At 34.9% G+C, this 15974-nt stretch overlaps 2 protein-coding genes across 2 annotated transcripts in view; one reads left to right on the top strand and one right to left on the bottom strand.

Moving 5' to 3' along the window:
* The window catches only part of ak8 (adenylate kinase 8), a 36720-nt gene extending 23517 nt beyond the window's left edge, over nucleotides 1-13203 (bottom strand). Inside the window, exons 1-8 of the mRNA XM_056457901.1 lie at nucleotides 13104-13203; nucleotides 12935-13019; nucleotides 11868-11917; nucleotides 9965-10075; nucleotides 6964-7032; nucleotides 1090-1171; nucleotides 854-925; nucleotides 223-426 (exon numbers count right to left, since the gene is read on the bottom strand). Of these exons, the coding sequence (XP_056313876.1) occupies nucleotides 223-426; nucleotides 854-925; nucleotides 1090-1171; nucleotides 6964-7032; nucleotides 9965-10075; nucleotides 11868-11917; nucleotides 12935-13019; nucleotides 13104-13187 (757 nt within the window). The 5' untranslated portion in view covers nucleotides 13188-13203. The remainder of the gene's footprint in view (nucleotides 1-222; nucleotides 427-853; nucleotides 926-1089; nucleotides 1172-6963; nucleotides 7033-9964; nucleotides 10076-11867; nucleotides 11918-12934; nucleotides 13020-13103) is intronic.
* Nucleotides 13204-14232: 1029 nt separating this feature from the next.
* On the top strand, nucleotides 14233-15922 carry spaca9 (sperm acrosome associated 9). The gene is made up of 4 exons (XM_056456929.1): nucleotides 14233-14285; nucleotides 14504-14666; nucleotides 15145-15347; nucleotides 15548-15922. The coding sequence occupies exons 2-4, from the start codon at nucleotides 14523-14525 to the stop codon at nucleotides 15849-15851; spliced, it is 651 nt and encodes a 216-aa protein (XP_056312904.1). The 5' UTR covers nucleotides 14233-14285; nucleotides 14504-14522; the 3' UTR covers nucleotides 15852-15922.
* The last annotated feature ends 52 nt before the right edge of the window (nucleotides 15923-15974 follow it).

Below are 15974 nucleotides of genomic sequence, written 5' to 3'. Positions count from 1 at the left end.
AACTCCACACAGAAATGCCAACTGGCCCAGCTGGGACTCGAACCAGTGACCTTCTTGCTGTGAGGCAACAGCCCTAACCACTGAGCTATCGTGCCACCAAGTTTGATTACCACGTTTTACATTTTTCAAAACATCTTAAACAATTCCCAAAGTTTCTAGTTTTTTAAAGATCACAGAAGTATCACTACAATTCATACAGATGGCACATGTATCAGCGTTTACCTTGCGAAAATACATCTACATGAGGCTGGTCAGCATTGATGATCTTCAGGCAGTTGTGGTAGGTGCGCTTCAGAGCGTGAGCTTCTGTGTGGTATTTCTGCAGCATTCGGCTCATAAGTTCAACTGCCATCAGAGTCCTGGGTGTTTCTAAACGCTGTGCAACCTCTTCACTTTCAGGCCACATGAAGGTGACATGATAAACATCTGAAACAATGAAAAGAATCATGTGGGTAAGCTCACCACGTAAGTTTAATACACCAGAGTTTATGTGCTGAGCTGGATATACTGTGTGTAAAAGAACTTCTTCGTAGCATTTGTTCTGACAGTGGATGTTCTGAAAGAGGCTCATAAACAGAGATCATAAATAAACAAAAGGGAAAGTGGCAATTATGTGGAAATGGCAAATCCACACCATCGCAAATCTGCAGGGAGCTCTGGCTTTTGTTCATTACAGCTGGGCTTTCCGAAACCCTGAGGACACGCAGGGCCCGATTGAGATTCAGCAAACAGGTTGAGTGCTGTCAAGGTCCACAGATAATGAAATGCATTCTAACAAGGGTGCGTGTTGGCTGCCTGTCTCGCAGTCTCACTCTCTGAACTAAGAAAAGTGTAATGATCATACAGACATTACCTCCTGTGACAGGGTCTATCCTCTTGCCCGAGCTCCTTTCAATCAGGACGACATCAGGAGCTTCCAGCATCACTGCGAGGAAAGAGTTAAAAGTAAGCGCTAGAGTTTGACACGTCCTCCGGGGACTGCTAGTGAGTCCAAGAGGGATATTTGGCCGGTCTCATTATCGAGTCCTGACTCAAACCTCTTGTTTTTCAGTTGGGAACAGCAAAGTGTTTGGACAACATGCCACTAACCAACGTGATCTGGGGTGATGCCTGCTTCTTGTAGACATAGCGCCTCTTCTTGCGTCTTGGGAATGGCTTCCAAAACCCAGCCCTGGAAATACAATGCATGTTATGCACACTAGAGAAAGAACAAACAATCTGCTTTAAACAATAATCCAAATCTCTGGTGACACTGAGTCCGACTCTGCTGGTGACAGACAATGCTGACATCTTCTGCTAATAACACAGCTGAAAGCCTGCGTTTCGTATTAAATAAACACACCCACACATACAAGCACACTCGATTCAACTGTTTACATTTCTATAAATGCACTTGCCTTTCCCTACGGTCAGCTATTGCGCTTAAAATGTTGCTTAAAATTGTTTTCATATAAGCAAAGCAATATCCAGTCTGGAAAGAATACTTTAAAAAACAGTAATAGGCTTTGAATGAATAATTTTGTATGAATAATTCATATAAATTGCTGCCCTGTACCAGTCTAAATAATGAATGTATAAATTGTTGTATGAATAAGGAGAAAACTGGCCCATATGGGGTCTCATGCAGGGAGGCAAATGGAGGGTTAAATCCATAAAAACCTTGAAAATGTGCCTAATTCTCCAGCTCCTCTCCACACTTCTCACTTAGCAATAAAAATAACATAAGAAGAAAGGAACCCACATGCATATCATTCATTAGCTACAAATCCATAAAAAAAATCCTCCTCTCTAATAGTCTCCTAAATCCCAAGGCTTGCTGTGCAATGGTGCGGTAAAATAAAGAACAGTCAAAGAAACCATCTCCCAAAAGTGCTTGTTAGGGGCCAACTTATTACTGCAGCGAATAATCTTAAAATAAATAAATATATGCAACAAACATTTATAGATCTAAGTATTATCAGAGGAGCTGTGGGTTTTTGCTGCCGAGTTTCGAGTGTCTGTTTGATATCAGCCTTTGTTTTTTCAGGCTTTGATCTTTAACGGCAAACCTATCCTTTGCTTCACCTGATCTCAGCGCGCAAGTTTCCTCCCACTTACTTTCCCATTAAGCATTTGATTGCCTCTGTGGCTGGGAAGCCCATGAGCAAGGCCTGACTCACAGATTGCTTGAAAGGCCTATATAGCCTACACAATCTTACTGGCATAAATATATAGGAAAATAGAGCAAACTGGCAGAGCAGTGGGGTTTCTGGCTGGTTTATTAATGTGCAGCATTTATACATAGATGAAAACATATTCTTTTAGAACACACAGAAATCAGTTAAAGGGCAGATACTATAAGGTGCTTGATTGTGATTGGTTATAATTGTATATAAAATGTACATTTCTAAATGTGCAACTGAAGTAGTCCCTGTCTGGTCATTACTGCATAAAGAAATAACTGAAGAAAGACCATCAAATTATTTGAAAATAATGCTCCATATTGTCTAAAGTGCAAAGCAGAAAAGCAGACTTTGTTTATTGCACTTTGAAATGTACACTTATCAAGACCTACTGGTACAGATTTGTAGGAGACTTGAGTTGCGTCCAAAATCTCTTATAATCAGGTATTTGATTTAGAATATACTTCTCGGCCATTAGAAAGTGTGTTCTATTTAGTATGGCTACATCCGCTATTTGTCCTTATTAAATGACCTACCCACATCAGTTGCGTCGCTTCACTACCATTCATAAATTCTCTTTTGTGGCCTTATGGAACAGTAAAATGTCCATTGAATGCATATAACTAGTAGCTCATCCTCCTCTTGCCTACTGTTTTTTCGATTACTATGAATTTAGACATATTACTTGGCTCTACTCTGTTATGCATTTAGGCCTGGTCAAGATGATCTGCTGCAGTTCAAACCGAGCATCAGAAAGGAGAAAAAAAGTGATTTAAGTGACTTTGAACGTAGCATGGTTGTTGGTGCCAGACAGGCTGGTCTAAGTATTTCAGAAACTGCTGATCTATTGGGATTTTCACGCACAACCATCTATAGGGTTTACAGAGAATGGTCCGAAAAAGAGAAAATATCCAGTGAGCAGCAGTTCTGTGGGCGCAAATGGCTTGTTGATGCCAGAGGTCAGAGGAGAATGACCAGACTGGTTGGAGCTGATAGAAAAGCAACAGTAATAGAAATAAACTGAAATAGCCACTCATTACAACCGAGGTATGCAGAAGAGCATCTCTGAACGCACAACACGTCCAACCTTGAGGCAGATGGGCTACAGCAGCAGAAGACCACACCGGGTGCCATTCCAGCAGGATAACATGCCATGTCAGTGTTCACTGTACTCAAATGGCCTCCAAATCTTAATCCATTAGAGCACCTTTGAGATGTAGTAGAACAGGAGATTCGCATCATGGGTGTGCAGCCAATAAATCTGCAGCAACTGTGTGATGCTATCATGTCAATATGGACCAAAATCTCTGAGGAATATTTCCAGTATCTTGTTGAACCTATGGTATGAAGGATTAAGGCAGTTCTGAAGGCAAAAGTGGGTCCAACCCAGTATAAAGTGGCCAGTCGGTGTATATATATATATATATATATATATATATATATATATATATATATATATATATATATATATATATATATATAGGGGAAACCGGACCACCTGGAGGAAACCCACGCGAACACAGGTAGAACATGCAAACTCCACACAGAAATGCCAACTGATCCAGCCGGGGCTCAAACCAACAACCTTCTTGCTGTGAGGCGATTGTACTACCCACTGCGCCACCGTGCTGCCTATATATATATTTTCTTAAAGCAGCTTTACTTAAAGTTTTGTGATTAGTAAACATGCTCTTTTAAGACAGTATACTGTATGCAGTAAACAATATACGTGTAATATGCAGACTGTAAAAAATAATGAAGCACATCCAAAACATTACGACCTTAGGATTTTGTAATACAATCCATTGTCAGTTTTTCCTTATGTAGGCATCTACAAGCAAAGGTATATAAAAAGAGACATAGGTAGAGTCTAAACTTCTTTCAGTCAAACTACAGCACACACACACACTCTTTCTCTGCATACATACATTTCAACACAGAGCCCCACTGCGACTTGCTCCATTCCGTTTCATCCACACATCAAAAGGGGCCATGGTGCAGCAGCAGTGGGCTCAGACAGAGACCCCAGGACTGGAACATCTGCAGTGAGGCCAGTTATCACAGGAGGGACATGCGTGGAGCAGATGTCACCAGCCAGCCCAACAGCAGGCAAAGCAGGGGAGCAGAAGAGTCGCCCCGACATGTCACTCACACACCCCAACATACAACTCCCCCACACAATACACAGACACACAATATGGCAGCATGAGCGGCTGCAAAATACTCTACTTGACTTTTACAATTAGATTTCAATTAGCTAGTTAAATTAATTAAATTTTGCTCTAGTTTATATATACAATACAATGTCACTGTGTGAACTTTATCCGAGGAATAACCCTGATTTTAAATCACAAAAAATAAAAGATATAAATGACAATATTTTTATATGACATTTGGAAGAAATGCCATCAGACTGTTGTGATACCTAGTGATTGAATCCAGTACAATTAGAGAAACAGAAAACCGAGGATGTGGTCTCCTATCTTCAAAAAAACGTTTCAAAGATGGCCGCCGAGTGAAATGACTTGCCTTAAATGGACTTTGCCGTAGAGTATGTGTGTGAATGCAAGAGTGTATGGATGTTTCCAAGTATTGGGTTGCAGCTGGAAGGGCATTCACTGTGTAAAACATATGCTGGATAAGTTGGCGGTTCATTCCGCTGTGGCGACCCATGATAAATAAAGAGACTAAGTCGAAGGAAAATGAATGAATAAAAAATATAAATGACAATATTTTTATATGACGTGGAAAAAATGTCATCATACTGTCATAGAATAAAACAAATATAATCAAATGCATACCCGGTGATTGAATACAGTACATTGAGAGAAACAGAGAACCGAGAATCTCCTATTTTTAAAAACGGATACAAAAAAATAATAAAAGGATAATATGCAAAGCAATGGAATTAAATCAACCTCAGAAGTTTTATTATATATTACATTTCTTTAATTTGATACTGAATCTATCTATCTATCTATCTATCTATCTATCTATCTATCTATCTATCTATCTATCTATCTATCTATCTATCTATCTATCTATCTATCTATCTATCTATCTATCTATCTATCTATCTATCTATCTACATTTAAATATATTGTTAATATAAAAGGCGAAAAATGAGTTAATCATGTGGCAAAAGATTTCTGTTACAAATAAACTGAGGAAAAAATGTCATGACTTTCATGAGGATATTCAAAAGGTTTTAAAATCCCAAACTTTTGAAGGAAGTGTACAAATTTTTTATTACTGGAATCCTATTATGTTAAAACGCAGGTAATACAACTAAAGTATTACCTGCATTGTGTGCATTCAAAAAGTTTGAATATATCATTTCAATTGCCAACTCTCTTTTAGATGTCTCCTTTCTCCCTCAAAATAGAATTACAGACACTATGCAAATTCAAACAGCATAACTTTATTTGGAAGCCTCATTAGGGATCGGGATGACTGTGACACGCGCCCCATGATCTTTCTTTCTTTCCTTCTTTCCATCCTTCCTTCTTTTTTTCTTCCCTTTTACTTAAGGGTCCATCTTTTTTTTTCAGAGGACTGAGAGGCGCTCATTAAATTGACATTTTACTTTAAATCATATTCATTACCTATGCTCCCTCTCTTCATTTTCCACAAGACTACAAGTCTAAAGTTTTACAAACAGTGGCCTCATGAGAGAACGAGAGCGGGAATTAAGACAGCTTGAGAAGCGGTGACAGGCGGAGATGAACTAGATGACCTAGATTAGGCATGATTAACATTCATTGTTGCTTAATTTGGAAAAACAGGTAGACAAGCGCAGGCATCGGTGGCAAAGCAATTAAGCTTAGCTGTCTAGGCTCCGGTGCTGATGTGACGTGTCAATCATTTCCTTCTCTGGCCCATTAAAGCACACGCAAAGCTGGAGACCATGAGATGAAGGCTCCTCATGGTGAGCCAGAGATGCTTTGTCAGGTGTCTAAATCTACAGAGGAAAAACTCTACCTCAATCCTCTGCTCTTATGCAGATCAGTCGGGATGGGAAATAATTAAATAACCCGATAAATACTATCAGACAGTTTGCCTGAAGGGATAAACATCCATTACCAGATTCAAAGCAGTCGCTAATCACAAACTACTGAGATTAAAAGGTGAAAGTTAAAGGATGGCGAGCGGAAAAGAAAAAAAAAAGTTTTCTCGGCTGAGTAAAGCTCCATTTGCGGAGTTTAGCGAGGAAAAAAGAGAAGATGCCGTTTGGTGTTTAACAATTTACATATTCCTCTGTTGCAGCCCAAATGAAGAAACTGACACTTCAGAGGAAGACGCGATCAGGGAGAGCGTGATTGATTGTGTGATTTGATGGAGAGATGAGAGGAGGAATCAAAAGGTGCGAGATCTGAGAACGGACACCTCAGCGGTGAGGCTCTTAAGTGGCATTAGTACTGAGATCACATGTAACTGGCAGCCGGTGAGGGGCCCGCTGGCGATGAAAGCTTTTCTCACCAGCAGTCTTGCTTTCTCTGAGACCCAGCTCAGCAGTCCTCAAGGGAGGCGGAGAAACACACGTCTAATTATTTATCATAGAAGGTTGAGTGTAAATAAAGAATAAAATAATGGCAAATTTTGTGGGCATCCTACTCTTAGAAATATGAGCAGTTCAAAACGAGGAGGTCATGTGGAAGGTCAGGATGAAAATATGTTGATTGTTGAACAGATTGCTTCATTTTTTTTCATGTTTTAGACAGGATGAGAAAAAATCCTCAGTGTTTTGGTTTGTTAGTTAATTACAAAAGAAATAAAATATTCATTTAAAAAAAGGCCTTACCCGCCGAACACAGTCAGGTTTTGATAGACGTTGTTGAATCAGTTGGATCCAGAGGTCTTTGGGGACATTCTATCAGAAAACAATAAATTACGGAAAGTGAATATTTTAATTAAAGTCAATCACTAAAACTTTTTAAAATAATACACAACAGAATTAATAATAATTTATGTAAAATCAAATCCTGTATACGGTATAATATATTGAAACATAGTATAATAAGTAATAATTAAATATGAACTAATATTAACCTAATGTTATAATAAAAACATTTTAAATGGCTTTTCACCAATATCTCAAATAAAAACAATATTTGAATCATATATATATATATATATATATATATATATATATATATATATATATATATATATATATATATATATATATATATGAAGTCAGAATTATTAACCCCCTTTGAATTTTTTTTCCTTTTTTAAATATTTTCCAAATAATGTTTAACAGAGCAAGGAAACTTTCACAGTGTGTCTGATAATATTTTTTCTTCTGGAGGAAGTCTTAATTGTTTAAAACCATTTTCAGGTCAGAATTATTAACCCCTTTTAAGCTGTTTTATTTTTGATAGTCTACAGAGCAAACCATCGTTATACAATAACTTGCCTAATTACCCTAACCTGCCTAGTTAACCTAATTAACCTAGTTAAGCCTTTAAATGTCACTTTAAGCTGTATAGAAGGATCTTGAAAAATATCTAGTCAAATATTATTTACTGTCATCATGGCAAAGAGAAAATAAATCAGTTATTAGAAATGAGTTATTAAAACTAATATGTTTAGAAATGTGTTGAAAAAAATCTCTCCGTTAAACAGAAATTGGGGAAAAAAATAAAAAGGGGGGCTAATAATTCTGACTTTAAGTGTATATATATATAAATTCACATACACATATATAAAATATTGTGATTTATTTCCAAAATATATGTAACAAATCATATTGTTCAAACATTAACAGACGTTTTTTTCCCAAAGAAAGAAAAAAAAACTCAATATCAGAGAGATTAATAATAATAATAATAATAATAATAATAATAATAATAATAATAATAATAATAATAATAATAATAAATATATGTCAATTATAAATTCTAAATTGTAAATTATAAATTCCCGACAATATCCCACAACACAGGACAACTTCAAGGCATATGCAGCAAGTCTCCTTCAGCTGCATTGCACCTTAGACATTTTGAGGATATATTAAACATATTAAGTTTTTTGGGAGTATAATATCCCTTACAAAAAAATCACTGCAATTTTTTAAAGAATACTGCAGTTTTTTTTTTAAAGAATTCTGCAGTTTAGTAATGTTTTTGGACATGAAAAAAATGTTTTACTGCAAAATAGCTAAAGTACTAAAATACACCCAACTGCAGTAGTACAACTGTAGCAGTATTTCAGTTGTGTTGCAACTGAAGTACTACTACAGTACAAATGCAGTACAACTACTGCATTAGTACTGAAGTACTACAACTACTATAATGCAGTACTGCTACTGCAATACAAGTGAAGTACTACTATAGTACAACTACCATACCACTATTGCAATACAACTGAAGTACTTCTACAATACAACTGCAGTACAATTACTACTTTTTCAAATTAGGTTTCAGTACTTCAGTTGTATTGCTGAAGTACTACCACAATATATTGTATTGCACTTTTCAGAAGTATCAGTAACTACAGAAATACATCTAAAATCATCTGCAGTACTGCAATACATAATAAAACTAAAGCGCTCTTTTAATACTTATGTACCTAAGTGCAATGAATTATATAACATATCACTATATTGCCCCTCTCAGTTTATTTAATGTTACTTCAGTTGTACTGCAGATTTTACTGCTGCTGAACTTTATTGCATTGTAGTTGCGCTGAACTGTGCTTATACCCTCAATATATGGCAATTTTGCAGTTGCATTAAATTTTGCCTCAGTTATCCTTGTATATAGTTTACTGCTGATGTACTGTTTAGTTCACTGCAGTTATTTTTTATTATTCATTTTTGCAAATAAACTCTTCAAATTCTAATTAGAAAATAACTTGAATGCAAAAAACATCCCTGAAAAAAGTACAAAATATTCTTGGAAGATGTTGAAGAACAAACCCTGGAGTTTTACTTAAGTTTACTGCAGTTATTTTTGAAAGGGATGTCCGAGGCAATTTATTATTATGTGATTTTTTTTTTTATCACTAGCCCATAGACCAACATTAACAAAAACAATAGGCCTAAATCACAGAAAGTAAGTGTTTTAGTCGAAATTACTGAACAATAATGCAATTGGCAATTAACCTAACTAAATAAAACTTTATAAACTGATAAAAGATAGTCTAAAAACGATTTGTGTCGCTAACATTAACATCAACTAAGGTGTATGTTCTCCAGCAAACTATACTGTCCACTGGAAACAATCCAATTATCAATAAACAAATACATTCAAATACGCTGTTGAATCTCTAATTATTTATGACATCCTCTGCTGCTTTCATCTCCCTCTCCTTTGTGAATTTTGTGAAAAATGATAATAATTGGAATCTTTTGGATCGTTCTATTTTAAACTCAAGGCCATGGCGAGTTTAAGTGAGAGGATAATTAGAATAATTAAACCATTGGGAGACTCTTTTCCTAAGCACATCTCTCTTTTTTCTTCTAATACTATTCAACTCTCCTGATTTATCGACTAACTAGCCTGCATTGCATTTGCATGATCAGACTTCAGACAAAATCAGTTCTATGTCTTTACAATACCACAGAGACTGCAATTACTGGCATCCAGAGAGTGGAGCAAATGCTGACAACATTACCTTTTCTACTTATACGTCTAAAATGAATATCATGATCAAGGCACTCCAGACTGCTTTCCTTGAAGATACTTTGCAAATCAATTGTAACATGTTGTACACACACATTTGCAATGCAGTATACTTAAAGATCGATTGTGATTCTTATAGAAGTATAAGTGTTTTAAAACAATGTAAGACCTCACCTGTTTTTTGTCGTGATAACTCTGTGCAGCTCTTGTCAGGTCATTGTCATCTTTTAAAATATCGCTAAAAGTTATATGAACAGCCTGAGTGTGCTTGCATAACTTTTTAGCCTGCGGTAAAACAAAAGAAGACAATGAGAAACAGAATAAAAAATGAAATAAACCTTACAGAAATGAGGTAAAAATGAGGTAAAGTTGGTTTTATATTCACACACTCGTTCAGTGACAACTTGTGACACGCTCCCTATATTGTTTACTGTGGTACTTTGAATATTCGTTCTGAAATTACATAAAAGTCTTGAAAACAACATTAGCACTGTGTATTTGACTGTGAACAGTGTTGTACTTTGATAGTCATAGGCTGCTAATATGATTTCACTATTTAGAATTTGCTAAGTATTTTTTTTGTGAAATTATATTATTAAGGTGAAAGTGCGAATGTGCGAATATAAAACCAACTTTACCTCAGTAGAAAATGAAAACATTCATGTGCTACAGAATTACCCTTACAAAAAATTACTGCAGTTTTTTTTAAAGAACACTGCAGTTTTTTTTTTTAAACTGTGTTATTTAAATATATTGCAGTATTACTGCAACACAACTGAAGTACTACAATACAACCAACTGCAGTACATCTACTGCAATACAACTGAAGTACTACTACAGTACAAATGCTGTACAACTACTGCAATTCAACTGTATTACTACTACAGCACAACTTTAGTACAACTACTGCAATAGTACTGAAGTGATACTACTATTCAATTCAATTCAATTCAATTCAATTCAATTCACCTTTATTTGTTTTGCGCTTTTACAACGTAGATTGTGTCAAAGCAGCTTCACATAAAAGGTCATAGTAAATTGGAACAGTGTAGTTCAGTTTGTAGTGTTTAAGTTCAGTTCAGTTTAGCTCAGTTCAGTGTGGTTTAAAAATCACTACTGAGAGTCCAAACACTGAAGAGCAAATCCAACGATGCGCAGCTCTACAGATCCCGAACCATGCAAGCCAGTGGCGACAGCGGAGAGGGAAAAAAACTTCACTACTATACTACTACTATAATGCAGTACTGTTACTGCAATACAACTGAAGTATTTCTACAATACAACTGCAGTACAATTACTACTTTTCCTGCACAGTGGCGCGGTTTCCAAATGAGGTTTCAGTAGTTCAGTTGTATTGCCGAAGTATTACAATATATTGTGTTGCACTTTTCAGAAGTATTAGTAACTACAGAAATACATCTACAATACACAATAAAACTAAAGTGCAATAAATGATATAACATATCACTATATTGCCTCTCTCAGTTTATTTAATGTTACTTCAGTTGTACTGCAGATTTTACTGCTGCTGAACTTTATTGCATTTTAGTTGAACTGTTTATACCTCATTATCCTTCAGTTTTGCAGGACAAATGCGGTAACAACATAGTTTACTTGTTTTTACTCCAGTTTACAGCAGCTTATACTGCTGTTGAACTTTATTGTACTGTATTTGAACTGTGCTTATACTTCATTGTATTGCAATTTTGCAATTGTAATTAATTTTACTGCAGCTATACTTCTTTATACTGCTGCTGTACTGCAGTTGTTTTTTATAAGGGTAATGCAAAACAGCTAGCTGTATTGTAATGTGTAAGGTCTGATGTTGTAATTGATGAATATCTGATTAATATAAGTAAATTAATCCTTAAATTCCAAGACTGAACAATATTTTTCAAAATTACAGACTAAGAAACAAATAAATGCAGATTGCTTGTATGTGTGTGTGTGTGTGTGTGTGTGTGTGTGTGCAACTACAATGCTAGATGTCATGTTAAAAGACATACATGAATCACAAGCCTAAGAATAAACATTAGCTACTAAAAAAATATGTTTTATTTAAAATGTATCCACTTACTACGGTTCTTTTCCCGGATGCTGGAGGACCCAGTAATATGATTCTAGGAACTGAAACAGATATACACATATTTTAATCAATGAACCTCTCCAATAAAGATATTATCTCCAATAAACTATTGATGTAAGATGACGACTAGTAAAGTATTTCTTGTCGATAACAAAAAGCTGGCAGTAAGTTATATAATTAATAATGTCTTTTTACCCGAAAACTTGATGCTCCTTCAACTTCATTTTGTAAACTCGTCCTATTTGATATCAAGTGCAACTACGCCATCTTGTGGTTAGGACAGTATTACTATAAGAATGTGTTGGTCATAATAGGCTATTTAAAGCAGGGATTTACAAACCAAATCTAATCATCCTCATGTGAGGGACCTAAAGTAGGTGAGGGACCTATTTTACATTTTACATCCTAAAATGCAAAATACATATATAAAGCGTAAAAAGAGTCTTAAACACTATTTGGAAAATATTTTGTTTCTTTTACATTACATTATTGAATCTCTTACTCATACTGTATTAATTAATTTATTGGAATATTTAATTATTTTAATATTTAAAATTATTTTAATATTTTACATTTTATATTTAATCCTTTTATTATTTTAATCATTATATATTAATTTATTTACAATTATTATTTCTTATTTGTAAAGAATTTATACATTTTTACTTTTCTTTTGTAGCATTCCACTAGCAAAATATTTAGATTTATTACTGCATTTTTTATTATGGTGCTGTATTAATTCATTTATTTTTACACGTATCTAATTATTTGAATAAAATTTGTATTCAATTTTTTTTTTTTTTACATTTTCTTTAATCACTGTTTTACTTCAATCATCAGATATTAATTGTGTTATAACCATTAATATTTTCTAGTAATTCAATAATTTATTAATTATTCTTATTTATTTTGATTTTTTAAGCTTTTTTAATGACCTCTAACATTTTTACTGACATCTCATGTGGCCCCCTGGTCGTTCCCAGACCCCAGTTTGAAATCCTTTGTTTTAAAGAATACTAATTTATAAGGATTCACGGGCACAATTAGACAAATCTTACCATCAACGTTGTCCATTTCCAGGAAGTTAATCAGGTATTGAATGGGGTCATCTGGTTTGTCCACCATCAGATTTCTCACAAGGGTCTGCAAATTAGTAGTTTATTTAGACACAGTTGTCTTGTAGATGATCGTTAACTTATTAAACACTAATTAGAGAAATATCTATACCTGGATCAGGTGAAATATGTCGTGTTTCTCTGCATAAATGGCCATTTCCGGGGGAATTCTTAGGGGCCTTTCTGTTGAATCCATCACTGCAATGCATGCAATACGAGACACAGAAAGGTCAGCAAAGCTTTGAAAAGCTGGGGGAAAAGGACAAAATGGGTCTTGGTTCACAAACAAATTAGCATTTTATGAGTTTAAATGTTTTATGAGTTTAGATGTCCCTGGACTTTTTGGGGACGTATATTTTTAAATAGAACAAAAATTTACGCCAGTTAAGTATTTACTAGTTTTTTAGATTAATTTGTTGAAACGGGTTGCTGTCTGTTCTAATTAAAACACACACACACACAAATATAATATGTTCATACTACTAACTTAGTACTAATTTAAAAAAAGATACTAGTTCTTATTCATTAAATATTAGTAATTATTTATTGGATACTAATACTCAATCATTAAATATAAGTATATATTAAATAGATATTTGAATAGATATAATGGTAATATTATAAAATTGTTTACTAGTCACATTTGAAATAAATCAAAATTGAACAGATAATAATATGTTAAAGATGTGTCCCCACAAACATTAACAAGTTATATTGTCACTGGTGACAATAAAATAACGTTAGTTACGAGTTATTACTGAAAAATAATACGTGATGTAACTAATATCTAATCCGTAAATACTGGTATGTACTAGTATAAAATATATAAATAATATTAGTATCTATTTAACAAGTAACGTTACTTAAAATGTGCTCAGTACTTTTTCATTGACGTTAGGTAACGTTACCAGAGTTTACTCTTTATGTAAGTTAGGCTAATAGTTTACTTAGTAGCTTTGCTCCCTCACAAAAGGGGAATTTACGCAAACTTTGTGTATTTATTTTATTAAAAATAGCATGATGCGGCATAACGTTACTGCTCTGAGGAAAATGAAGAACAAATATATAAATAAAGTTACCTTGAAATGTAGGCTAACGTAAGCTGTTGCTAATTTGTTTTGCATTCGCACTGCAGTTGTTGCTGTTGTTGCCCTTGGTAACACGTGTAGCTGATCACAATCAATCAGCACCACTAGAGGGAGCGAGAGCTTGAACTCTAGTTGCTACGCAACACATTACAGAAAAAGAAGACACCAACTGTACAGGTATTTCATATACCTCAGTATTAATACAGGTAAGTTCGAATAACGTACACGTGAGTATTTTACATATTGAAGACACAATTAGGCTAACGTTACATTCCGTGAAAAAGTCCGCTCTTTAGTTTTACAAGTTTTTTTCCAAGTCTTAGCCGTAGTAGAAGATCCTCACCCTAACGTTCCTCTTATTTATGAACAGTGCTTCTTGTATTCTGCATTTTTATATTACTGTAACGTTATTCATCTTCAACAGGTTGAGCACTTTAACCGAGATGGCTGACGTCAGACAGCAGCTACTTTCCATCGAGCAGAAATATAAACGTTTTAAACAACAACAGTTTATCTTTATAAATGCTCTGGAGCGCTCAAGGGAACATGCAAGGGACAGAACAGAGCCTGTCTCCACCGTAAAACAGGTCATTATGATTTATTAACCGTTTATAATGTCATACACTTCATACGGCAGCCCAGCTAGGGTTATTGGGTTAATAGGGCAAACTATTGTTACTTGTAAGGATATATGGTATGATAATATTTGCTGGATAATTTCTTTTGTCATGTTATCCTAGTAGAAATTATACTGTTAATATTTTCAAGAAACAAACTACTATTTAATGTTGTTTGCAGAAACTATGCTACCCTTCTCCATAATTTTGAAGACACTGATATTTTATTCATTAGTTTCATCTTTGAAATGTTAAAGAATTGTTTATTAAAAATACAAATCTGCTGCTTTTCTTGAGTTTTTTTTTAAAACAAATCTTACAGCAAACATGTGTAATTCTAATCAGTTGTGTATGTTATTGATTCAGAAGTGTTAAATAATATGTATGTAATTGCATGTGTCAATAATGTAAAATTTGACCAAATTAAAAACATTATGTTCCTCTGCAGGTCCAAAAGTACATGAATCACCATTGCAGCAATTCCACAGACAGGAGCATCTTCTTACTCTTTCTAGAAATTATTTCTGATCTTGGAGGTGTTTTAAAACAACTGGAGTCTTCAGTGTCCAGCAGAAACACTTCATGTGAGGGATTGGAGACCTGCAAAGAGCTCCTGAACCCCAGCAGTAACATCAGTCAGCAAAGGGCACAGTTAAGTAACAGTAAAATTACACTTCTTACATAAATATAAACAATTCCTGTTTGAATGATTAGCCTTCAAAATTCAACCCACTATTAGGATGCTAGAGTCTTTCTCTCATTGATTGAAATCACACAGTAATATAATGCTCAAGGCTCCTAAGAATACCAATCATCATTGCTTACTATTTATATCTCCCCTTTCTTCACAGCTATCCACACAATGTGATCAACCGGCTAAGCTGTGATGAAGCAAGAAATTTCTATGGTGGGATCGTGAGCATTATTCCACTGACTTTGGACCTTCTCGCTGCCTACAGCAGAGGAAGTGGAAAACATCCAAGTTCAGCATCTACAAAAACACCAAATCAAACATTGACAAAGAATGTTGGGACCGGGATGGATGTAAGCCTTGACAAAGACACCAGTAAGTACCAGAGAAGATATAAAAAAGGATCTGGTGGTTGGCATGCAGGAAAACCAGCCTGGAAGCCACCCGGTAACACAAGGAGATAAAACACTTGATGTTTACAGATGTTTTGTTCTGAGTTCCTACACCTAGTATTATAAAACTCACAATGGGCTATTTGCACAGCTGGTGTTTTTCAGCCAATGATGAACTTCCGGTGAAAGCTTTAT

The sequence above is a fragment of the Danio aesculapii genome, chromosome 5, assembly GCF_903798145.1.
Source record: "Danio aesculapii chromosome 5, fDanAes4.1, whole genome shotgun sequence".
Taxonomy (NCBI): Eukaryota; Metazoa; Chordata; class Actinopteri; order Cypriniformes; family Danionidae; genus Danio; species Danio aesculapii.
This window is presented reverse-complemented; position numbering and strand designations above follow the sequence as displayed.

Coding starts and splice junctions, on each gene's coding strand:
- spaca9 (XM_056456929.1), top strand. CDS start 14,523: ATGGCTGACGTCAGACAGCAGCTACTTTCCATCGAGCAGAAATATAAA. Junction 14,667..15,144: donor CTGTCTCCACCGTAAAACAG/GTCATTATGATT, acceptor GTTCCTCTGCAG/GTCCAAAAGTACATGAATCA. Junction 15,348..15,547: donor ATCAGTCAGCAAAGGGCACA/GTTAAGTAACAG, acceptor CTTTCTTCACAG/CTATCCACACAATGTGATCA.